Here is a 24255-nt window from a genome sequence, read left to right as displayed (position 1 = left end):
GAGGACATTTCGATGATGTCGAGGATTGCATAGTTTTTAATTTTTTTCAGGTACGTGCCTTATCCAGGTGGCGGTGAAAAGTGGGGAGGAAACGGGGTGGGGGATGATCTGTATTCGTTCGGTTTTGACGGTGCGTTTTTGTGGACAGGAGGAAGAAGCACACAAGTTAGGAACAAGAGTGCAGAACCATACATAAGGAAGAGTGAGTACTTGAGTACTTTTGTCTTGATGACATATGATTATTTTCTATCTATTTATTTCAGATGATGTTGTTGGCTGTGCCTTAGATCTGACTGTGCCAATAATTACTTTTACATTTAATGGAGTACCAATCAGAGGCAGCTTCAGAGATTTCAACTTAGATGGAATGTTCTTTCCTGTGATCAGTTGTTCTTCTAAATTGAGGTACACAGGAAAAAAAATCTGTTGCATGATGATATACAGGGTGAATACAGTTGCGTAATTTCCTAATATTTTTCCAGTTGCCGTTTCCTTCTCGGTGGAGATCAAGGAAAACTGAAGTACGCGCCACCGGATGACTTTTCGCCCCTTGTAGAGAGCCTCCTACCCCAGCAGGTCCTCATGCTGGAACCGTGTTTTTACTTCGGCAACATGAATAAGACCGTATTGGCCGGACCTCTACTCGTCGAGGACGACACAGCTTTCGTTCCCAACCCTGTAGACACTTCCATGGTATCCCTAACCAGTTATGTCGAGTCGATCAAGGACAAACTGGCGGAAAACATCCACGAAATGTGGGCCATGAACAAAATCGAATCCGGCTGGCAGTGGGGGGAGTACAGGGACGACATGAGACATATACACCCATGTTTGGTGCATTTCGATAAACTGCCACCGGCAGAAAAACGATACGATTCGCAATTGGCCGTTCAAACCTTGAAGTGAGATATTAAGTTCGAAATTTCGTGGTGGAGTACTTATAACTTTTCTCTTTTCAGAACTATAATAGCTTTGGGCTATTATATAACCATGGATAAACCTCCATCTAGGATCAAAACCGTACGTCTTCCAAACGAACCGTTTATGCAGTCCAACGGATACAAACCAGCCCCATTGGACTTGAGCGCCATCACTTTAACCCCCAAACTGGAGGAATTGGTCGATCAGCTGGCTGAGAACACCCACAATCTGTGGGCCAAAGAGAGGATTCAGCAGGGATGGACTTACGGTCTAAATGAGGCGAGTTTATTCCACTCAAAAAAAAAAAACACATGAATTTGACTGTTAAAATGATCCACAGGATTCCGAGATGATGCGTAGCCCACATCTTGTCCCGTACAGCAAAGTAGACGACGCGATCAAAAAGGCGAATAGGGATACAGCCTCTGAAACTGTCAGAACCCTGCTGGTCTACGGTTATAACCTAGATCCACCCACCGGCGAACAACAGGAGACGCTGCTGGCCGAGGCAAGTCGTCTACGTCAGTCCGCCTTTAGGACGTACAGAGCCGAGCGTACCTACGGGGTGTCTTCGGGTAAATGGTACTTCGAGTTCGAGATCCTCACCACCGGACCCATGCGCGTTGGTTGGGCGAAAGCCGACTGCGCACCCGGACGTATGATCGGTTCGGATGAGAACACTTGGGCATTCGACGGATATAACGTAAGTTTGGTTAATTTTTCGATCAGGCTCACTAGAAAATTTTCAATTGATACACAACTATGTTGAAAATGAATAAGATATGAATGGATGTAAGTAATTGAAAGTTTTTTGATAGCCTCTACACTTAGCCGTTACAAAAATTACATGGATACGAAAAAACATATAGTTTGCTTATTCAGAATAGTGATGTTGATTTGTGTTCGCGCTACTAGGCTTATTTTCGTCTTTTATCAGATGAAAAAATGGCATGGTGGATTGTGCGAACCGTTTGGCCTTAAATACACAGTTGGTGATGTTGTGGGGTGCTTTTTAGATTTATTCGATAATAATATCAGTAAGTTGTATGGTTACAAAGGCGATAAATCAGGTGTTACCATTTTGGTGATCTCACATATCCCATAAGATCGAATTTTAATATTTCAATAAACTGCTTGTCCAAAGTTGAGAATATTGTTGCTTATTAAATATTAAATATTGATGCTCATTAAATTTTGGCTGAAGGGTGATATCACTTTCACTCTCACGAAACTTTGCCATTCTTCATCTTCAAAGACTCAGAAGTGAGGGTCCGCATGCCATAACGCCAGTAGAAAACCGTTTTTCAAATCGATGTCCTAGAGAAAGAGTAACAACTTGTTTGTCCTCGAAATGCCACAGGTATAGCAACTTTATATCAGTAAAATTCGAGATTATCGGAAAAAATCATAATAACTAAACTGTTAGCTTTAGATGGATGAAATGTGGTTTTTTCTATTCGCAGAGAACCAATCTATCACCAAACAAATCAGCTTATGTCTAGTGCTTTTTTTCTGGCTGCTATAGCTCCTCAAAAGTTGACCAGTTTTTTCAGAAATTTTCTATTAAATGTGATTTATTTCGCAAAATACTGATCTAACAAAAAACTCATTGCATATTCGTGATCTACGAATTCCAGTTCAAATTTTATACTCTTGCAAATACATTTTGTATGTTGAAATTTTATTATTCTGAACTGAAAAAATCTACAAGGAAATTTGGAGTTTTGAGAGTGAAACATAAATTAACACTCAATATCTTCAACTTTTGATGAGCAGTTTAAGAATTCAGTCTCGTATTTTGATATGTGACCAATGGTGGTATCTGATTCCTAGTGTTGTCCTTGGTTTTACCTGCTTAACTCACCCCGTTTAAAACGAAATAACAAAGAGTTGCGAGTCTTTCTCATCGCTCCATTAATTGTTTCAACAGGAGGAAAAGGTGTATTGTAATGCAGCTGAATCGTTTGGAAAACAGTGGCAAGTGGGTGATGTCGTTGGGGTTTTTCTTGATCTTATCGATCACACCATCAGTAAGAAATTTTATGGAGATTTTATTGAAGTCGCTTTTGTAATTTGGATCGCTTACGCTTCAGTTGTATCAATAACAGTTTTTTAATGGACCTGGAGCAGCTCAACAAGAGTTTTATGAGTGGTGTTGGGGAGTGAGCATTGATTCGGGGGGTTTTCCAATAATGTCGGGGTTGGATGTAAATCAATTTTTGATGTTCTCTAAGTTCCATCGATAATATAAGCTCCATAAGTATACTTTCTATTCGGTAAAGCAATTACTGAACTTATCAACACTTGACCAGGATATAGTATGTGGCATATTCTTCAAGAATTGTTTTACATCAAATTTAAGAGACATTTAAGGAAAACTATTCAGTTGTCTATTTTTTACATTGATATCATTCAACTCTGTTTGATCAGAAATGGTTATCTGCTCAAAAGTGATCTTTGAACCACTGTTCTTGCACTTTTTATCCCTTTTATGCAGTTTATACACACTTTATAATATTGGTGTTTTTGTACATATTCTCTTATCTCTTGTACATATTCTATCGAAGATAATTCTCAAGTTTGACTGAATTTGATCACCTATAAAGTATTGTGATCCTTTGGTTTTTCAAGCATGATTTTACTTTCCCCTTAACTTTGTTTAGTTTGCTCTTAGTTTCGTTTAATCATTTCACATTCGCATGCTCAAATAAAAAATTATGACATGTTTTAAACTTTTCCTACTGCATGGTGTTTAAAATGAAATTGCCACTACAGAATATACCTCATCTCGAAGAATTCAAATAGGAAAAAAATGATTCCATCAGAGAAACGTATGATGTAGTGGCTCAATCTTGTCGTATCGTATTACACCGAAACTCTTTGAATAGGTTTTTCACTCAACGGTGAACTTTTAATGGATGCTCTGGGAGGTGAAACGACTTTCGCAGATGTACAGGGTGAGAACTTCGTACCGGCTTTCACGCTAGGGGTCGGTCAGAAGGCCAAACTGTGTTTCGGTCAAGATGTGACCCAGTTGAAATACTTCACGATGTGTGGGTTGCAAGAGGGATACGAGCCATTTTGCGTGTAAGTACACGAGATATATATATATATATATATATATGATAATTCTATGTGGTTCTGAACTTTGCTCGTTTTCCTCGCAGGAATATGAATAGAAAAGTCACTTACTGGTATACCAAGGATCAGCCCATTTTCGAAAATACCGAAGACTATCAAGATACCAAAATTGACGTCACAAGGATTCTTGCCGGCTCCGACAGCCCTCCGGGTCTCAAAATCAGCCACAATACGTTCGAGACGATGGAAAAGGCCAATTGGGAGTTTCTCAGGTTGAGTCTGCCCGTCACCTGTCATCCAGAGTTCATTACGTGAGTAAATGAATACACTGCTCAACAATTGGTAGGAATCATCAATTTTTAATTAGAAATAAGTGAAATTCTTGGTTTGAATGCCAAGAAAAACAAAATAAATGAAGAGAAAATTGTCTCGGTAAAGCTAGTAATAGGTTGGTCCCTGATGAAGGCATCACGAGGCAAATTCTGTAACAAATTGGTCAAAACACCCAGTAAAGCGTTAGAAAGCTGCTCCGTAAAATCAATCGGTTGTTCTTTGGTAGGACAGTGGTCTAGACATCTCTGTCCAGACATGCTCAATGCAATTCATGTCTGGAAAACTAGCTGGCCATACCATCCTTTCAATAGCATTAACTAGGCGACTGTGGTGAGGGTGGGCATTATCATTTACCAATTAAAATTTGAACGTGATCCATATCAATAGTTGTATCTACACTGCGCAAAAAAATTCACGCACATTCTGAAAATCTCAATTTTAATGAAAGTTAACTCTACATTGACTTCATAACTTATTTTTTATGTTCTCTCGGGAAGGTTTTGAACGAAACAAGACACATTAAATGGAAGAAAAATTCAGGATTTCACCGAATCTTATGTAAAAGAAGAGAAATGAACAATTTTCAAAATACTGAAATGCTGATAAGTGATTTAATACTTGGTATTTCCAACCCTTGCGTTAATTACAGCTCGGCAATGACGGTTCATACTCAAAATGAGTGATCTTAAAATGTTAGAATCTAATCCTTCCCAGATTTCTCCGAGTTGGATTCCTAAGTCTTTAAGAGTAGCTGGATGATTTTCTGAACTTCTCAGCCTTCTATTGAGGTTGTCCCAAACCTGCTCAATCGGACTGAGATCTGGACTTCTTGCTGGCCATTCCATTCGAGATACTTCAACCTCTTCAAGGTACTCCTGAACGATGCGCGCACGATAGGGTCTGGCATTATCGTCCATAAAAATGAAATTTTCACCAATGTATGGGGCAAATGGCACTACATGCTCTTCAAGAATGTTCCTTATATACATATCAGCACTCATAGCTCCATTATCAACGACCACTAGGTCTGTGCGAGCAGTCAAAGATATTCCACCCCATACCATAATCGATCCTCCCCCAAAACCAGTAGTATTCAGGAAATTGCACTGAGCATATCTTTCATGTGGACGTCTGTATACAAGGGAACGTCGATCACAATGATGGTAGAGGCAGAATCTAGACTCATCTGTGAAGAGAACTCTTTCCCAATCGGCCTCTTCCCAATGGATATGCTCTCGCGCAAAATCCAAACGCGCCCTTCGATGGGCTGGGGTAAGAGCTGGACCTCATGAGTTTGCTCAAGCTGAATTTGAAAGAGGCGAGCGGTTGCAAACCGTTGTCTCAAGGAAGAAACTCTCAAGTAACGTTCTTGAATGGCAGTTGTTACCCGTGGTCTACCCTGTCCTGGTCTTCGGACATTCATACCTGTCTCCCTGAATCGCTGCAACATTCTGGACACACTTGTATGGGAAACTCCAAACCTTTCTGCAATTCTTGTGTATGTCCACCCTTCTTCTCGCAAAACTACCGCTTGGGCACATTCTTCTTGGGTCAAATTGCGTGTTTCACGTTGCATAGCGATCGAGTGTAGAAAATAAAATGAAAGAAAAACTATTGATCACTAGAATTGATCGAGAACAACTGATTTTAGAATGGAGCAGCCAATACATTCAAAAATACTTATCATTGTGAACACCTTCAGTTATAGAATAAATATGAGATTTCCATAATGTGCGTTAATTTTTTTGAGCAGTGTATATTCCTGAAAACGTTAGTCATCTTTATCACTTTGCAGAGAAGATGAGAAGAAAAGAAGATGGCAGGAGATAAAAATGAGACAGCACAAGCTGAGGACAGAAGCCGAACAGCAAATAACTCCGGCGCATATCGAGCAAATCATGAAGAGTGGCTTTTCGATAAGCGACCTCAAAGGTCTCCATCGAAACTACGAGGAAGCCGTAGAATCTGACGAGGTCATGAAATCGGGAAACACCAACAAATCGATGAAATCTCCCTCAAGACCGCCTCGCAAAACGTCCCTCACTAGGAACGGACCGGAGAATGGAAGTGAGCAACTTCAACAACTTTTCACATCCCAATAAACCGGCCTAATTTTTGAAATTACAGTCGATTCGAGGAGGATTGGTAGCGAGGTCGATCTGCAGAGGTACAACGACATATCGCCGACGAATCAGGATAAATTCGATGATAGGAAGAAGCGTGGGAGGTCACCCTTCAGGTTCTTCTCGAAGAAGAGAGGTACTTCCAGCGGCGATAGAACCGAGAGGAAGAAGTCGAAAACTCCCGACTTGGAAATAGGCGGCATGCCGAACAATCTGTCGCCACCTACCAGGACTCCACAGGGTGGTCACTCGCCAGGGCAGGCAAACGCTTCGCCTAAACTACAAAGAAGCCCCACCATAAAGAACTCTCAGGTGCTTTATCGATAATAATGAATTATTTCGTCAGTATGCTAATTGTTTACCTTCCTTTTCTTCCAGAGCGACCTTCACTCAACCGGGGGCCAACAGAAACAGTTATCCATCCCTCAGACCTCCGGAATAGAGGTCTACGGCAACGACATATACGACGCGGAGTGTTTGAAACTCATAAATGAATACTTTTACGGTAAATTCTTTCATCCCATCAATCGAAACGTTTCTCATTTTTTTTTCGTCCTCTTTCGAAAGGTGTACGTATATTTCCCGGACAAGACCCATCTCATGTTTACGTTGGTTGGGTAACCACTCAGTATCACTTGCACTCATTGGATTTCAACCAGAGCCAAGTGTTGAAGTCATCGGTGATCTTAACCGATGATTACAACCGGATTATCGATTGGTGAGTATATGCGGAGTACCCCAAGACACCTTTTGAGGACCCAATTTTTCTTCATGCCATGCAGAATGTTATGATTTCAGCGTTGACCGACATGCCTGTTACATGGTGCGCGCCGATGAGCTGTATAACGAAGTTTCTCAAGACGCTTCAGGTAAAGGCGCGTCCCAGGGCATGTTTGTTGGTTGTTTTCTAGATGTCGCTACCGGAGTCATTACTTTCACCTGCGAAGGGAAACCCACATCTCACATTTTCAGGGTAAGTGGTGCTCTTTCCTAACCGAGCTCCAATAATTCGGTCACTCGTAGATGGAGCCAGAAACCAAGCTATTTCCGGCGATATTTGTGGAGGCCACTAGCAAAGAGGTCCTCCAGATCGAGCTAGGTAGGACTCTAACAACCCTACCGCTTTCCTCCGCCGTTTTGCAGAACAGCGGGAAGCACGTCACACCACAATTTCCACCAAGGCTGAAAGTCCAGTGTCTCAAACCTAATCAGTGGGCTCGGGTAATCTCCTCTGTTAACATATTGTTGATATTTGTAAAAATTATCTGTCGGAACATTTTTGGTTCAGAGGAAATTCAATAACACAGACAGCGAATTGTCTAAATCGTTGGTTGCCATTGACAGTCAAACTTTGACACACACCGGTTCTAAGAAACACTTTGCCTATCCTAGAGTAACTAACGACAACCGACGATTTTGACAGTTTAGAGTGCCATTATCTATGCAAGGGATCACAGAAAAGCATTCATCATCAACTAAGCATGTCTCCATAGGTACCCAACCAAAGTCTCCAAGTCCACGCCTTAAAACTGTCGGATATTCGTGGTTGGTCGATGCTGTGCGAGGACGCTATTTCTATGCTCGCCCTGCACATACCCGAGGAGGACAGGTGTATAGACATCTTGGAGCTGATAGAGGTGGATAAGTTGCTGAGTTTCCACGCGCACACTCTCACTCTCTACGCGGCGCTCTGTTATCAGAGCAATTATAGGGCCGCGCATGTGCTCTGCAAACACGTCGATCAGAAGCAGTTGCTATACGCCATAAAGGCGGAGTACATGAGCGGGCCTCTGCGACAAGGGTTTTACGATCTTCTGATCGCCGTTCATCTGGAATCTGCAGCAACAACTATGTGAGTTTTCAGAGAAATTTCAAGATGGAGACGTCTTTATGTTCATTTATTTTCCTCATTAGGGAGGTCTGCAAGAACGAGTACGTCATTCCTATTGGTCAAGACTTGAAGGATCTATATGAGGAAAGTGAAATGGGAAACAGTTTATGCAAGTTGAAAATGGAGTCGGTGCAACCAGTGATGAATATGACGAATATAACGTAAGTTTTTTAGGATTTAATCAAAAACTGTGCCTATTGCCTCTTTTGGTTGTAATTTAAACTTGATCTTATTTCCAGAGATGTTATAGAAGATATAAAGAAACTGTATTCACCATTTTTCCCTCTGGACGTGGTGAGAGATTATGTTATGACAGCCCTCGCAGAAGCAGTCGATATAAATCAAGTACACAACAGAGATCCAATAGGGGGATCGAACGAAAACCTCTTCTTGTAAGTGTAAAATATTATTCTAAAACTCAAATGTTAATCCATAGTTCATTGCAACCAGGCCTCTGCTAAAATTGGTAGATCGTCTTCTACTAGTCGGCATGCTGAGAGACGAAGACGTGAACAAGCTACTCATCATGATAGACCCGGAAACTTGGGACCCAGCCTTCGACAGAGAAGGCAAAAACGAACACTCCAAAGGTCTACTCTCGATGAAGATGGCCGAAGGTGCCAAATTACAAATGTGCTATTTGTTGCATCATCTCTGCGACATCCAGCTGAGACACAGGGTGGAAGCCATCATAGCTTTCAGCACGGATTTCGTCGGAGAGATACAGAGCGATCAGCTGAGACGTTACGTCGAAATCAAGCAATCTGACCTCCCGTCAGCTGTAGCTGCCAAGAAAACGAAGGAGTTTAGGTGTCCTCCAAAGGAACAGATGAACGCTATTTTAGGTGAGATTTAGTTGGTTCTCATCCCTTTTTCCTAATGTCTTTTATTTTTGAAGGTTTCAAAAATATCGAAGAGGAAGATAAAGAAAATTGTCCATTGGGTGATGAGCTCTCAGACAGGATGAAGGAATTCCACGATATCCTCATGGCTCATGTGTCCCTGCAGGCGTTACAAGCCGAACCCATAGAAGAGGTAATAAAATAATGTTTCTCCTGTTAGGAAGTGAGTTACAATATTCAACATCGAGAAAGACTCATTCTGTATCTTTTTTAGATTCCGGAAGAAGTTATCAGACCTGGACCCATGAAGAAACTCTATAATCTGATAAACGCTGTTAAGGAATTGGAAGAAGAGCCGAAGCCAGAACCCGAACCCGAGAAGAAGACTCCAGAAGAGATATTCAGGAAGGTGCTCATAGCCACTATTGTCAAGTGGGCCGAGGAGTCCCAAATTGAAACTCCCCAGCTAGTACAGCAAATGTTCAGGTATATTACTGGAGTTAAATCCTCGAGGCTTAAAGTTTGCTATGTTTACCAAGTATTCTGGTTCATGTTGGAGATTTTTCATAAAAATATTTCTTGTGCTTTTCAGTCTTTTCGTGAGGCAGTACGACTCCGTGGGCGAGCTGATAAGGGCCCTCCAGAAGACCTATATCATCAACGCGAAGACAAAGTCCGACGTGGCCGAGATGTGGGTGGGCTTGAGCAAGATCCGCGCCCTCCTCCCGGTCCAGATGTCACAGGAAGAGGAGGAACTGATGAGGCAGAGACTGTGGAAATTGGTCAACAACCACACGTTCTTCCAGCATCCCGATCTCATCAGGATCCTGAGGATTCACGAGAACGTCATGGCCGTCATGATCAACACTTTGGGTAGGCGGTCGCAGGCTCAGTCCGACGCCAGCGCTCAAGCCCAGACTGGGGAGGGAGAGGTGACGGGTAAAGAGAAGGTGAGGAAGATGGTTGAATTGAATTTACCCTTCAACAATGCGTAGTTTTCTGGAAGTTTTAAGAAATGTGCCGTTTTCAGGATACATCCCACGAGATGGTGGTGGCCTGCTGCAGATTCTTGTGTTATTTCTGCCGTACCGGACGTCAGAACCAGAAGGCCATGTTCGAGCACTTCGACTTCCTGCTGGACAACTCCAACATCCTACTCTCGAGGCCCAGTCTCAGGGGCTCGACGCCGCTAGATGTCGCCTATTCCTCCCTGATGGAAAACACGGAATTGGCGTTGGCGTTGAGGGAGCACTACCTGGAGAAGATAGCGGTCTATCTGTCCCGTTGCGGTCTCCAGTCTAATTCAGAGCTGGTGGAGAAGGGTTACCCTGATTTGGGTTGGGATCCGGTGGAGGGCGAGAGATATCTGGACTTCCTGAGGTTCTGCGTCTGGGTGAACGGAGAGAGCGTGGAGGAAAACGCGAATCTGGTGATCAGGCTGTTGATTCGAAGACCCGAATGTCTTGGACCGGCTCTCAGAGGAGAAGGGGAAGGTCTGCTGAGGGCTATTATTGATGCAAATAAGGTATTTCGTTTGGCTTACATAAAAACATAGTTTTGATGCCTTTTGAAACCCATCAGCCTTGTAGTGGTTAATTCGCTATATCAAGAGATCGTAGGTGAATTATATTCCCTGTTCGTTCAAAAACTCCCCCTAGAAAAACGATGAATGGTTTTGAATACAGCGAAAATGGTCAAACGTGGTCATTAAATTTAACAAACGAAAGCTGACGAACAGAAAGGATCAATAAATCGGACCTAAATCCATCATATGGGTCACAGTCCCTTCTAATGTCCAGTAAAATAATACATTTGAATATTCTTACCTTCCCCATCATGATGATCGTAAATATTTGACAAAAATTTCAATTTTCTTCTCAGATGTCAGAGAAAATAGCCAACAGAAGAAAAATGATGGACGAAGCAGAAGGTCAACAAGAAAACGGTCAGTTTACTCATCCACTACCAGAGAGCGACGAGGACGAAGACTATATTGACACAGGAGCTGCAATCCTGAATTTCTATTGTACATTAGTGGATCTTCTTGGTCGATGTGCTCCAGATACTGCCGTAATAGCTCTGGTAAGATCATTTCCTTTCATACCTCGAAGATTTTCTTGGAAAATCATCGCACCATTTTGAGCAACGTCAATCTTTCCAGGGTAAAAACGAATCGTTGAGGGCCCGAGCCATCCTACGATCGCTGGTGCCTCTAGAAGATCTCCAGGGCGTACTGAGCTTGAAATTCTCCCTGCATAATCCAGCAGCCGGGGAAGAGAGACCAAAGTCCGACATGCCTTCAGGTCTGATACCTGGCCACAAGCAGTCGGTTGTTCTATTCTTGGAGAGGGTTTACGGTATCGAGACGCAAGAGCTGTTCTTCAAACTTTTGGAGGAAGCTTTTCTACCCGACCTCCGATGCGCTACAATGCTCGATAGGGTGAGTTCCACCCGTGGTGTTCATCGACTCAATGACGTTACAATTTTTTATTTTTTTTAGAACGATGGTAGCGAATCGGACATGGCCTTGAGCATGAACCGCTACATGGGTAACTCGATACTACCGCTGCTCATCCAACACAGCAAATTCTACAGCGAAGCCGAAAATTATTCCTCACTTCTAGACGCCACCCTACACACCGTCTATAGGTTATCGAAGAACCGTATGCTCACCAAAGGACAGAGAGAGGCCGTATCCGACTTTCTGGTAGCCTTAACCAGCCAGCTCCAACCTTACATGCTGTTGAAGTTGCTGCGCAAGCTCACGGTCGACGTGTCCAATCTGTCGGAGTACACGACTGTCGCCCTACGTCTCCTGACCTTACACTACGATAGGTGCGCCAAATATTACGGTTCCAGCACGGGACAAGGGGCCTACGGTGCCGCCAGCGACGAGGAGAAGAGGCTGACCATGATGCTGTTCTCCAACATATTCGATTCCCTCAGCAAGATGGACTACGAACCGGAGCTGTTCGGGAAGGCCCTGCCTTGCCTGACGGCCATAGGTTGCGCCTTACCGCCGGACTATTCCCTCTCCAAGAATTACGACGACGAGTGGTACGCGAACAAGACGGGAGGGGGAAACGGCCCTTACAACCCTCAGCCCATAAACACCTCTTCGGTTCAGTTGAACAACGATCTCAACAGTATCGTGCAGCAGTTCTCGGAGCACTATCACGACGCTTGGGCTTCGAGGAAGTTGGAGAACAACTGGCAGTTCGGCGAGCCTTACTCTTGGGAACAGAGGATCCATCCTAGGTTGAAGCCTTACTCAATGCTCAACGATTACGTGAGTAGTTAGCGTTATGGCATCTCCAGAAGCCAAAATCTCCTCAGTCTTAGGTTGTCACCCCTAAATTCTCAATAGGGAATAGAGGGTGAGCTATAACTCAATTTGAAGACAATAGAATTAAGTAGTGGGACATATTCAGCGGGTTTCATAAAACTTTGATTGTCTAATCAACGATTTGACAGTTACTGAATCACTGAAACCTTTTCATTTTTGAATTTATTGAAGAAGTAGCAATTGAGAATAATAGAATAGACCTATAAACATCATAATTCGATGCGAAAATGATATTCTCAATGATCATGACTGAAATATCGATTGAAAACAAATTGACCTCTATTCGTCTGTCAAGTGTTGATTCCTCGATCAAGCTTTATGAAACCCGTGGCTAGTCTTCCAATTGAGGTTTAGCTCGCCCTCTATTCCCTATGAAGAATTTAGGCTTGATAGCCCCTGCACCTAGGTTTGAGGAGATTTCGGCTTACAATTTTGACCTGTTCCGGCTTTTTCTCTGAAAATATACTTGTCGAGACATAATTGGCCTAGCAAGTTTTCAAATTGTCACCTCCTGTAACTACTTCAAGGAATAAATGAAAAATTACAAACCATAGTATTTCATGTAGAGGGACAAGTGATCTTTCAATTGAGGTTAATCTCATTCCCTATTCCCTATTGAGAATGTAGGGGTCATAAGCCCTACACCTAGGGTTGTTCCGGCATTTCCTCCGAAAACATCCTTGTCGCGACATAATTGGCCTGGCAAGTTTTTAAATTGTCACCCAGTATGTATACTTCGGACCGAAAGCTTAATTACTGATGTTGTATGTATTTAAAAGTTCTTTCGGCTCGTTACAACCATGAGGTAGCTTTCATCATAACTGCCAATATGAATTTCACCTTACCAAAGTTCTCACATTGTTTATGTTTCAGGAGAAAGAGCGCTACAAGGAGCCGGTCCGCGATTCCCTCAAGGCCCTACTAGCCATAGGCTGGACCGTGGAGCACACCGAGGTAGATCTGCCAACCAGCAGGAACAACAGCCCTCGACCGGTATCTGGCGACGGTAGCTACAACCCCCACCCCGTCGACATGACCAACCTGAATCTTTCGAGGGAGATGCAAAACATGGCGGAGCGCCTCGCGGAAAACGCCCACGACATCTGGGCTAAGAAGAAGAAGGAGGAACTGAATACTTGCGGGGGCGGCGTGCACCCCCAGCTGGTGCCTTACGATCTGTTGACGGACAAGGAGAAGAAAAAGGACAGGGAGAGGTCGCAGGAGTTCTTGAAGTACCTGCAGTATCAAGGATACAAGCTGCACAGGTAATAACCGATGATGGTGACTTTCTGTGTCATGTCTCTTGGGTCTTATTCCACATTCGTTTCAGGCCAAATAGAGGCGCGGCACAAGAGAACGAGCAGGCAGGCGGCGGTCCTTCTATCGAGCTCCGTTTCGCGTACAGTCTCTTGGAGAAACTGATCCAATACGCAGACAGGGCCACCATCAACATGAAGCTACTGAAACCGTCTCAAACCTTCAGCAGGAGGAACTCCTACAAGACGTCGTCCAGGGACATCAAGTTCTTCTCCAAAGTAGTCTTGCCGCTCATGGAAAAGTACTTCTCCACCCACAGAAACTACTTCATCGCCGTGGCTACGGCTACGAATAACATAGGGGCGGCCAGTCTGAAGGAGAAAGAAATGGTGGCTTCTCTGTTCTGTAAACTGGCGAGTCTGTTGAGATCCAGATTGGCGGCCTTTGGCGCCGACGTTAGGATAACGGTGAGGTGTTTGCAGGTGTTGGTCAAGGGCATCGACGCTAAATCCCTCGTCAAGAATTGTCCGGAGTTCATCAGGACGTCGATGTTGACTTTCTTCAATAACACTGCCGATGACCTGATGCATACCATCATAAATCTGCAGGAGGTGCGTTTGATCAGTTTTGGTGCACTGTTTATACAGTAACATTAACTTTTTTTTTTAGGGAAAATATAGCCATCTCCGAGGGACGCATCTGAAAACTTCCACCTCTCTATTTTACGTCAACACCGTTTGTCTGCCAATATTGACAGCCTTGTTCGATCATCTAGCAAACTGTGAATATGGCAGTGATTTGCTATGTGAGTATTAGTGTACTGCGTGTAAAAAGAGAGCCCATAGGAATACCAGTAACTTGTTTCAGTGGATGAGATACAAGTAGCTTCCTACAAGATTCTTCAGGCACTTTATACCCTGGGCATTGATGCTACTCTAACTCACGACCGAAAATACTTGAAAACAGAGATAGAGCGACATAAACCAGCGTTAGGTATGTTGAGAAAACAGCATAATTTTAAATCATTACATAACATTGATGTTCTGTTGTGGTTCTCATGGTGGAAAGTCTCTTTCTTATCATTTCAGGTTCATGTCTTGGAGCTTTCAGTTCTACTTTCCCAGTGGCTTTCCTAGAACCTCATCTGAATAAAAATAACCCGTTTTCACTAGCGAATAGAATTGCCGATCACTCTCTAGAAGCCCAAGGTGAATATCATAAACTCCCTTCGATAGATGTACATTCCAGATACAAAGGAGAACTCACTAAGTTAAAAAAATATTGTAGATATAATGGCTCGAATGGAAGGATCAATGCCGACACTGGAAGCCGTTCTGACTGAGGTCGATCAGTTCGTAGAGAGCGATAAGACCTATGCCGATGGGGCCCATGTTATAGACGTCATTATGCCATTGCTTTGTTCCTACTTGCCGTTTTGGTGGGCACAAGGTCCGGACAATGTTAGTCCCACTGGAGGGTGAGTTTAGCCGATTGTGAATCAAATTTCATAAGTAACAAATACAATTCTTCAAAAATATCATTTTACAGAACGCACGTGTCAATGGTAACGGCGGAACACATGAACCAACTGCTCAAGAACGTTCTAAAGTTGATCAAGAAGAATATAGGCAACGAGTCGGCGCCTTGGATGACCAGAATAGCTGCTTACACCCAACAGATAATCATCAATAGTAGCGAGGAGTTACTCAAGGATCCGTTCTTGCCCTTAGCCGAAAGGGTCAAGAAGAGAACTGAGGCTATGTATCATAAGGAGGAGAGTATGAGGGGATTCATAAAAAGTAGTTCTGATGACACCTCTCAGGTAACGAAGAAATCTACTCCTTCGTCTTTGCATGTTTAAATTCACTCCTGATTACAGATTGAAGCTCAAATACAAGAAGACTGGCAGTTGTTAGTGAGAGATATATACTCCTTCTATCCTCTACTCATTAAGTACGTAGATCTACAGAGGAATCATTGGTTGAGGCATAACATAGCCGAAGCCGAAGACCTTTACAACCACGTCGCAGACATATTCAACATCTGGTCAAAATCGCAATATTTCCTTCGGGAGGAACAGAACTTTATATCGGCCAACGAGATCGATAATATGGTGTTGATAATGCCGACTGCCACCAGAAGAAGCGTCGTACCGGAGGGTGGACAGAGTGGTGGTGGAAAGGTAACACAAATTTGACTAGTTCTTCGAAGTGGACTTTCTCTCGTCTCGTTTCAGAAAAAGAAAAAGAATAGGGATAAGAAACGAAACAAGGACAAGGAGATCCAGGCGTCTCTCATGGTGGCCTGTTTGAAACGATTACTTCCGGTCGGTTTGAATCTATTCGCCGGCAGGGAACAAGAATTGGTACAACATTGCAAGGATCGTTTCCTGAAGGTAAATCGGTTTGGGGACCTTATTGCAGTTTTAAATTCGATATATTATTTGTAGAAGATGCCAGAGTACGACATCATAGATTTCGCCAAGACCCAGCTTACACTCCCGGATAAGATAGATCCAGCAGATGAGATGTCTTGGCAGCATTACCTTTACAGCCAGCTGGGTAGTAAGAAAAGCGTGACCATTGGCATGGATAATAACGGCAAGAACCAACTGGAGGAAACTGTGGATAGAATAGTGGCGATGAGCAAGGTGCTGTTTGGATTGCACATGGTGAGTTGATATATTTTCATGAGGAATCATCTAAGATGATGGACACTTTAAATCACTTACAATTGAATTATTTGTCAAATTTTTCCCTCCCATATTTTCGCATTATCTTGAGTTCTCCTAAGTTGCATTTTTCTTTCGTTGCCATTCAGATCGACCACCCGCAACAACAGCAAAAAGGCGTATACCGCAGCGTGGTCTCGACCCAAAGAAAAAGGGCGGTCTTGTCATGCTTCAGACAAGCTTCTCTGCACAGTTTGCCGAGGTTCGTCTATTTTTTGGCGTGTTATGATTGGTTTCTCTTTTGCGAGCGCTTGCTTTTTTCAAACTAACACTGTCTGCAGGCTTCCACTTATAACGTGTTGGTTTGTTCTGACTAACAGGCTACTAGGCCGAAGGTGAATAACAACGGTTGGCGAAAGGTGCTGGGGGCTGCAAGAAAGAGGGCCGCTCTGGCTTGCCTGACGTGCCAGCCTCTTTACAAAATGGCCAGGTTTGTGAACTTGTTGTTTGAATTTTGTATGGGGGGTAGAGAGATGCCTCTATCCTTCATAGAATTTTGGTGGAGTGATTTCTAGAGCCATATTTGGAAACAGTGCGAAGTAAACGTCATTTTTCAAAATTTTACATTTTTGGATATTCATTATCTTTACATATGAGAACTGTTACTACAAAAGTGCTCTTTAGAAAGATCATTGGAATAAAATAATCATATTGAAGGTTGTCCACACTGTTTTTGGATTATTATTTACCCATTAAGAATCTAATATTGTGTAAGTTGTGGAGATATTGTGCCTTGATGATTGTTCCTTTTAGACACCGGGCAATAAATATTTTCATTCGCTCGTATTGCGAACTGTGGCTACAAGATGAGAATGTTGGTCAGGAGGTGATGATCGAGGACCTCACTCAGAGCTTCGAAGATGCGGAGTTGAAAAAACAGGACGAACAAGAGGAGGGCGACAAACACGATCCACTCACCCAGTTGGTCACCACTTTCTGCAGAGGTGCTATGACAGAGCGGTCTGGGGCCCTGCAGGTCAGTTCTTATGTTTAGTCCAATATTTAGATCATTTAAAGATGTTTTTGTTGTGGTATTTTATATGAATCTACCCTTTGGCATTGGATATTAGGTCAGTTAGACCCGTTTGCACCAAACGCACTTAGTTAAAATGAACCCTCAACTTAAATTACCTTGCACCAACTGTTAAGTGACATTTAAATGGCTACAGCTAGTCTTAAATTTAAGCGCTCCTGTAATGACCACTTAGATATTTAAGGCCGGGATTCTAACCTAAAATAATTTGTTGAACTGGCTGCAGAACTTCCCATTTTTGATGGATTTTGAAAATTGAATGAATTCATTACTGAATACCAAGCCTTTTCTTTTACCTTTATTGTAATGCCATCAGTCTTTTTTAATTTTCAATTTGGTGTCACAAATCATACTATAGTTAGCAACAAACTCTTTTCTTCTGTTAAGAAGTTGAGTGCCCTTCGTGAATTACCACCACTTGCTTGGCAATCATTCACCGTATTCGTACTAACAAGGGCAATAAGGACATTTTCCCAGTAAACACGATACATATATGAAATATTTCAAATTTAACCTATTTGATACTTTTTGAAACGTTTATCTGCAATATTTCAGTAATGTTGTTTAAACAATCTGTTGAAATGTGACCTACATGAAACATTTCAAATGAAATCTATTCGATACTTTCTGAGACATTTCGTCATATGTATCAGAAATGTAGGTGAAATGTTTGGTGGCATTGCGCAGGCGCGATTTCATTTTAATGCCAAGAAGGTGGCAAACCGCAAACTCCGCTGACAGTCATTAGATAGCTGGGCATGTGTATTTTTGGTGATGTTGTGTCTAGTCTAGTTAGTGTTATGTGTTAGATAGTGTTATAAATCATGTCTGAAAAATATCAAAGGTAAGTTATTTAGATTACATTTCATAAGATGGATTAGGTAAAGCTTCAAGATAACCTCAATTTTCGTTCATTGTGTGTTACGCTCATCTACTCCATGATTGGTTTTATAGTTGATTGTACTGATATAATAAGAGTTTCGTAAAAATACAATGGATAGAAGGAATAATAAATTTCGTTTATCCAAACGCCACATAAGAAGGTTGGTTAATGAAAATTCAAAACGGCTCAGAAGTACAAATGAGAATTCAAATACGCTACGACTTGAAAACCCATCGAATCAGAGCGAACTGCAATCAACAAATGCTGAGACAATAACATCAGATATACCAGTTGAGATAGTAACAGATATGCCAGTGAATATTACCGAACTATTAACTGACGGGGTGTCTACACAAATTGGAAATATTCCGGATGTTCCTGCTCAAAATAAACGGAAGAATAATGATAGGGCGTCTTCTGCAAGTGAGACCATAGACATTTGTATAGCAAGCAAATACATAAAACAAAGACATGGTACAGTACCTGATCGAATTTTACTGTAAAATTTTATATTTTTCAGATGCAGCAATAAGAGGCTATCAAACAACGGATAAAGAATTTGAGGGTGTTGTCAGCAGCTGGTTACGGCAGGCAAACCTCCGGTACATCAGGAAAAAACATCAGGCAGAAAACAATAATACATGAATGATTTATATGTACTAGAAAAATTATTCTACTCTCCATTTCATTATAAAAATATAAATGTCTTGAATTTGTTATCAGGTGTTTTTATTCCATAATATTTTGTTGTGCACAGAAAAGTTACAACCGATACATTTCATGGAAATGTGTTGATTATTACTAAGTTCGAAAAATACACTCCGTCGCCTCTCTCTACTCCTATTGTTCTTTTTATCGAGTTTAGTTTAGAGATTCGATTAAAAGAACGATAGGAGTAGAGAGAGGCAATGGAGTGTATTTTTCGAACTTAGTATTATATAAAATAAGTGGATATTTCAGAAACATTTGAAAAACACGTTCCGCTGCAAACGTTTCAACAACGTTTCATTAGGCTATTTATAATTATATTCCAGAAATGATTCGGAAGCGTTTCGTAGATATATTCTTTTTCCATGTCTTTGAAACGTTCTATTGATGTTTCGTTGGTACGTCTATGAAACGTAAAAATCGGCGGACATTAAGGATCTCATAAATGTGTCGGATATAGTTCAGAGCTTTACTTTGAAATATTTCATGTTCCAGTGCAATGTTTTGGAAACATTTGTTAAATATAAAATTGTTTACTGGGTTCTTCATGTTCCTCTTCAACATTAGTAAAACAAATTCACACAAGACCTTACAAAGAAAGTGTTGTACTTATATAAACTCAGGTACCTTTTATTTGACAATCATATTATCATTATCAATGCTAATTCATCAACAAAAAGTTGTTACTCTTTGATAATATTATAATAATATCCTTGACACCGACTGACAGGACAATAAAGTTAGGTTTATGAAATGACAACAATCATCGGCAACCGGCCAACCAATGAAATGGCTTTATTGGACTAGGATGAAGTTGCACCAAAATAAAAAACCGAAATATCACTAGATATAAAAACTTAAGGGCCCCTTACTTAAGATTCTGTTAAGCCACAGTCGTGCAACTGGGAATAAAATTAAGCGTCCCTTAACTTTAAACGAGGCTTAGTTGAGTACTCCTTTTAAGGGGGATTGGTGCAAACGGGCCTTAGATTTATTATGTTTATTACTTCTAAACTCTTTTGCTTATTATCAAACATCAACAGGAGGACCCGTTGTACATGAGCTACGCAGAAATTATGGGTAAATCTTGCGGCGAAGAAGAGGAGGAAGGAGAAGAAGAAGGTGGAGGTGAAGGTGGGGCAGAGGGTGAAGAAGGAAATTCTTCTATTCATGTGAGTACCTTTCACAATCCTCCTTAATTATCGTGTTTATAATGAATTTTACGTGAATTATTTATGTTTGTCTTTGCTAAGAGGACCATGTCTGATTTGATGGTAAGAAATAATTGTTCATCTCAAAATATGCTCATACACATCATTAGATGTGATAATAATCGATATCAACTTTACATCAATGGTTCCAAGTGTTAATTAACTGTCAGATAAATTTTGCCTGGCCAATAGATGTATAGGATAAGATTAGAGATAAATTAACTCCACTGTTTCAAGTTTTCTTCCAACTACAACTTCACAACTTCTCATCTACTATTACCCCAAACAGGAACAAGAGATGGAGAAACAGAAGCTCCTATTCAACCAGGCCAGGCTAGCGAACCGCGGCGTGGCGGAGATGGTGCTCCTGCACATCTCGGCCTGCAAAGGTATCCCATCCGACATGGTCATGAAAACCCTCGAGCTAGGCATATCGATACTGAGAGGCGGCAACTTCGACATCCAGATGGGCATGCTCAACCACCTGAAGGACAAGAAAGACGTGGGATTCTTCACCAGCATAGCCGGTCTCATGAACAGCTGCAGCGTGCTGGACCTGGACGCGTTCGAGAGAAACACCAAAGCTGAGGGGTTGGGCGTCGGTTCAGAGGGCGCCGCCGGCGAGAAGAACATGCACGACGCCGAGTTCACTTGCGCCCTGTTCAGGTTCATACAGCTCACTTGTGAGGGTCACAATTTGGGTAAGTGTCACTTTTTTTTCATCGTTATTCATTTGTGCTATGTCGAATTTTTATTGCAGAGTGGCAGAATTATCTGCGTACCCAAGCAGGAAACACAACCACCGTCAACGTTGTAATTTGCACCGTCGATTATCTGCTGAGGCTTCAGGAGTCCATAATGGACTTTTACTGGCATTATTCGAGCAAGGAGCTCATAGATGCGGCCGGTAAGGCAAATTTCTTCAAAGCTATAGGTGTTGCTAGTCAGGTTTTCAACACTTTAACTGAAGTCATCCAGGGACCTTGTACCCTTAACCAACAGGCATTGGCACATTCCAGGTAAGTGCAATAACGATTTAAGGTGCCTTCTTGAAAATTAATATGATCCTTCTTCCAGATTGTGGGACGCAGTGGGCGGTTTTCTCTTCCTCTTCTCTCACATGCAAGACAAACTCTCCAAACATTCCAGTCAAGTCGACTTGCTCAAGGAATTGCTCAATCTACAGAAGGACATGATCACCATGATGCTGTCCATGCTCGAGGGTAACGTTGTCAACGGTACCATCGGTAAACAGATGGTCGACACGCTGGTAGAGAGCGCTTCAAACGTCGAACTGATATTGAAATACTTCGACATGTTCCTCAAACTGAAGGAGCTGACCTCGAGCGCCAGTTTCCAAGAGATCGACTTCAACAACGACGGATGGGTTTACCCCAAAGACTTCAAGGAGAAGATGGACCAGCAGAAGAGCTACACACCGTAAGCAGACACAGATTCTTTTCGGTTTTTTTTTTTCAGAAAAAGTATAATCCACAATTCGTGAAATAATCCGGCTGTGTAATCAGAATCAAATGGCTATTTTTTGTAGGGAGGAGATTGAATTCCTACTGGCGTGCTGTGAGACGAACCACGATGGCAAAATAGATTATGTGGGTTTCATAGACCGTTTCCACGAACCGGCCAAAGAAATCGGTTTCAACTTAGCCGTTCTGCTGACCAACTTGTCCGAACATATGCCGAACGAACCTCGGTGAGTAGATGGTTGGAATCGATGGTTGTAGGTGCATTTTAACGCGTGTGGCGCATTTTTAGGCTTGCCAAGTTCTTGGAAACCGCAGGATCTGTTTTGAACTACTTCGAACCATTCCTAGGACGCATAGAGATTTTGGGCAGCAGCAAGAGGATAGAGAGGGTGTATTTCGAAATCAAGGAATCGAACATTGAGCAATGGGAAAAGCCGCAGATCAAGGTATGTACAACAAAATATTTTTAAACCAAGGCAAATTGGATTTCACGTTTGCAAAACACCGTCAACAGAGACAAAATGTCGCTTATCGCCAAGCACTAGCTTTGGTGTGGTCATTTCCTGTGCTCTGGCAATCTATAATCTAGTAACTCACTTTTTGCAGGAATCTAAACGAGCCTTCTTCTATTCCATCGTCACAGAAGGCGGCGATAAGGAAAAACTAGAAGCTTTCATCAATTTCTGCGAAGACGCCATCTTTGAAATGCAGCACGCCAGCGGTCTCATGTCAACGGAGGAATCAGGAGAGGGGGGACCGACAAGGGCAACCAGTTATAGCTACATGACTGACGAAGAGGAAGAAAGGTGATTTTAATCATTACCTGCAACTTTCTGACTTTCGCCAACTTTTGATGATCACTTTTTCGCAGAAGCAAGAGAGATCCTTTCCGCAGAGGCTTCCAGACGGTGAAAGAGGGAATATCGTACGGGTTATCGGCCCTCAGTCCGTCCAACATAAAACACAAAATTACGGAGATGCAACAGATGACGATACCGGAACTTTGCATAGGTTTCTTGAAGCTGATATTCAACACGTTCTACTACTCCGGGTATGGCGTGGCTGTAGTGCTGCAGTTCTTCATGGGTATTCTGATGTCCCTGATGAGAGGTCCTGTGGTCGAGGAACCTATAGTGGAGGTCAAGGAAGAGGAGAAATCCGGGCATTTGAGGTTGTTACCCGCGTTGCCGTCTGCGGAAGAGCAAAATTCGCAGATGCAAGCGTTCGGGGTGGATATGGTCAAGGAAGATAACGGACAGTAAGTAGTGATCTCTTGAGTGATATCCCAAAAGGTTATCTTAGCATCGTTTTCCGTGGAAATGATGCTTTCGCCTTGAATTTATATGAATTTTCGAATATATGGAGAGTTTTCGAATTCAAATTAACTTTCAGGTACAAAATGAACGCGCATGAATCTCCCACTGGCAGCCAGCTGTCATCTGGCGACGGAGAAACGTCACCCGAAGACGGGGCCGAAACGCACAGCGAATCAGAAGCGCAAGAGACGCCGATGACCCTTTCGGATCTTCTGGGGTGAGTCCGATCGATAATCCGAATTTTTTTTTAAATAGTTCACCACTTTTCAGCGGGGAACAAGCCAAACTAGCCGCCCAGGAGAAAGTGGAGGCTCAGGCTGCGCAACAGGCGGCTATGCAGGCGGTGGAATCGGAGAGCAAACAGCAGGCCACTACGGAACCCTCCGCGGTCTCGCAGATCAACTTCGGCGCTTACGGTAAAAGGGCGGTGTCTTTCTTGGCGAGGAATTTCTACAACCTGAAGCTGGTGGCTCTTGTATTGGCGTTCTGCATCAATTTCATGCTGCTCTTCTACAAGGTAAATAGGCGATTGGCGAATTATTCGTGTTTTAAATTCAATTCGTTGGGTTAGGTCTCGAATTTATCTGATGGACTTGATGGTAGCGGTAGCAAGGAGGTTGACGACTTGATCAGCGGTTCGGGCAGTGGGAGCGGTGCTGGAGAAGGTTCTGGGGAGGAAGAGGACGATCCTTTGGAATTGGTGCACGTCGATGAAGATTTCTATTACATGACCCACGTTATGAGGTTGGCGGCGATGTTACACTCACTGGTTTCGTTGGCTATGTTGATTGCGTACTATCATCTGAAGGTAAACTCCAATATTTTTCGGTTTAATCATTCAGGTTCATCGTAGGCAAAGTTTTAAACTACGTTGCTCAGCAATTCAATTCAGTAATATTCGATTCAAGATATTTATTCTAATCAAATATCAGAATATGTTTAGCTATCACTTGGTTGGCCTCCCACGAGCATCTCAAAAGTGTCATGATGCATCTAATTCGATGAACTTGGTACTGAACCATTCATTGTCCATCCATATGTTTAGGTTTTGTTTCGTTTTTGCGATGCCGGAGTCACCTTCCACAGTCCCGTACT

The 24255-nt window shown here is 42.5% G+C and overlaps 1 protein-coding gene across 1 annotated transcript in view; it reads left to right on the top strand.

The window, feature by feature from the left end:
- Positions 1-24255, top strand: part of LOC123318238 (ryanodine receptor) — a 31821-nt gene that overhangs the window by 5113 nt on the left and 2453 nt on the right. Inside the window, exons 17-64 of the mRNA XM_044904857.1 lie at positions 51-202; positions 264-405; positions 483-902; positions 960-1200; positions 1262-1624; positions 1859-1958; positions 3810-4008; positions 4089-4313; positions 6131-6402; positions 6463-6770; positions 6837-6963; positions 7026-7176; positions 7257-7431; positions 7482-7679; positions 7952-8310; positions 8373-8510; positions 8589-8741; positions 8800-9194; positions 9248-9384; positions 9466-9677; positions 9784-10141; positions 10222-10716; positions 11073-11273; positions 11353-11631; positions 11692-12480; positions 13411-13802; positions 13868-14405; positions 14464-14599; positions 14662-14787; positions 14883-15002; positions 15082-15271; positions 15343-15616; positions 15674-15976; positions 16031-16189; positions 16244-16465; positions 16615-16727; positions 17279-17501; positions 20193-20321; positions 20650-21061; positions 21121-21379; positions 21438-21800; positions 21910-22071; positions 22134-22290; positions 22451-22650; positions 22716-23102; positions 23237-23377; positions 23431-23677; positions 23732-23968. Coding sequence (XP_044760792.1) covers positions 51-202; positions 264-405; positions 483-902; positions 960-1200; positions 1262-1624; positions 1859-1958; positions 3810-4008; positions 4089-4313; positions 6131-6402; positions 6463-6770; positions 6837-6963; positions 7026-7176; positions 7257-7431; positions 7482-7679; positions 7952-8310; positions 8373-8510; positions 8589-8741; positions 8800-9194; positions 9248-9384; positions 9466-9677; positions 9784-10141; positions 10222-10716; positions 11073-11273; positions 11353-11631; positions 11692-12480; positions 13411-13802; positions 13868-14405; positions 14464-14599; positions 14662-14787; positions 14883-15002; positions 15082-15271; positions 15343-15616; positions 15674-15976; positions 16031-16189; positions 16244-16465; positions 16615-16727; positions 17279-17501; positions 20193-20321; positions 20650-21061; positions 21121-21379; positions 21438-21800; positions 21910-22071; positions 22134-22290; positions 22451-22650; positions 22716-23102; positions 23237-23377; positions 23431-23677; positions 23732-23968 — 12079 coding nt within the window. The remainder of the gene's footprint in view (positions 1-50; positions 203-263; positions 406-482; positions 903-959; positions 1201-1261; positions 1625-1858; positions 1959-3809; positions 4009-4088; positions 4314-6130; positions 6403-6462; positions 6771-6836; positions 6964-7025; positions 7177-7256; positions 7432-7481; positions 7680-7951; positions 8311-8372; positions 8511-8588; positions 8742-8799; positions 9195-9247; positions 9385-9465; positions 9678-9783; positions 10142-10221; positions 10717-11072; positions 11274-11352; positions 11632-11691; positions 12481-13410; positions 13803-13867; positions 14406-14463; positions 14600-14661; positions 14788-14882; positions 15003-15081; positions 15272-15342; positions 15617-15673; positions 15977-16030; positions 16190-16243; positions 16466-16614; positions 16728-17278; positions 17502-20192; positions 20322-20649; positions 21062-21120; positions 21380-21437; positions 21801-21909; positions 22072-22133; positions 22291-22450; positions 22651-22715; positions 23103-23236; positions 23378-23430; positions 23678-23731; positions 23969-24255) is intronic.

This window comes from Coccinella septempunctata, chromosome 1, assembly GCF_907165205.1.
Source record: "Coccinella septempunctata chromosome 1, icCocSept1.1, whole genome shotgun sequence".
Taxonomy (NCBI): domain Eukaryota; kingdom Metazoa; phylum Arthropoda; class Insecta; order Coleoptera; family Coccinellidae; genus Coccinella; species Coccinella septempunctata.
Note: the sequence above shows the minus strand (reverse complement) of the source record. Positions and strands in the feature narration are given on the sequence as shown.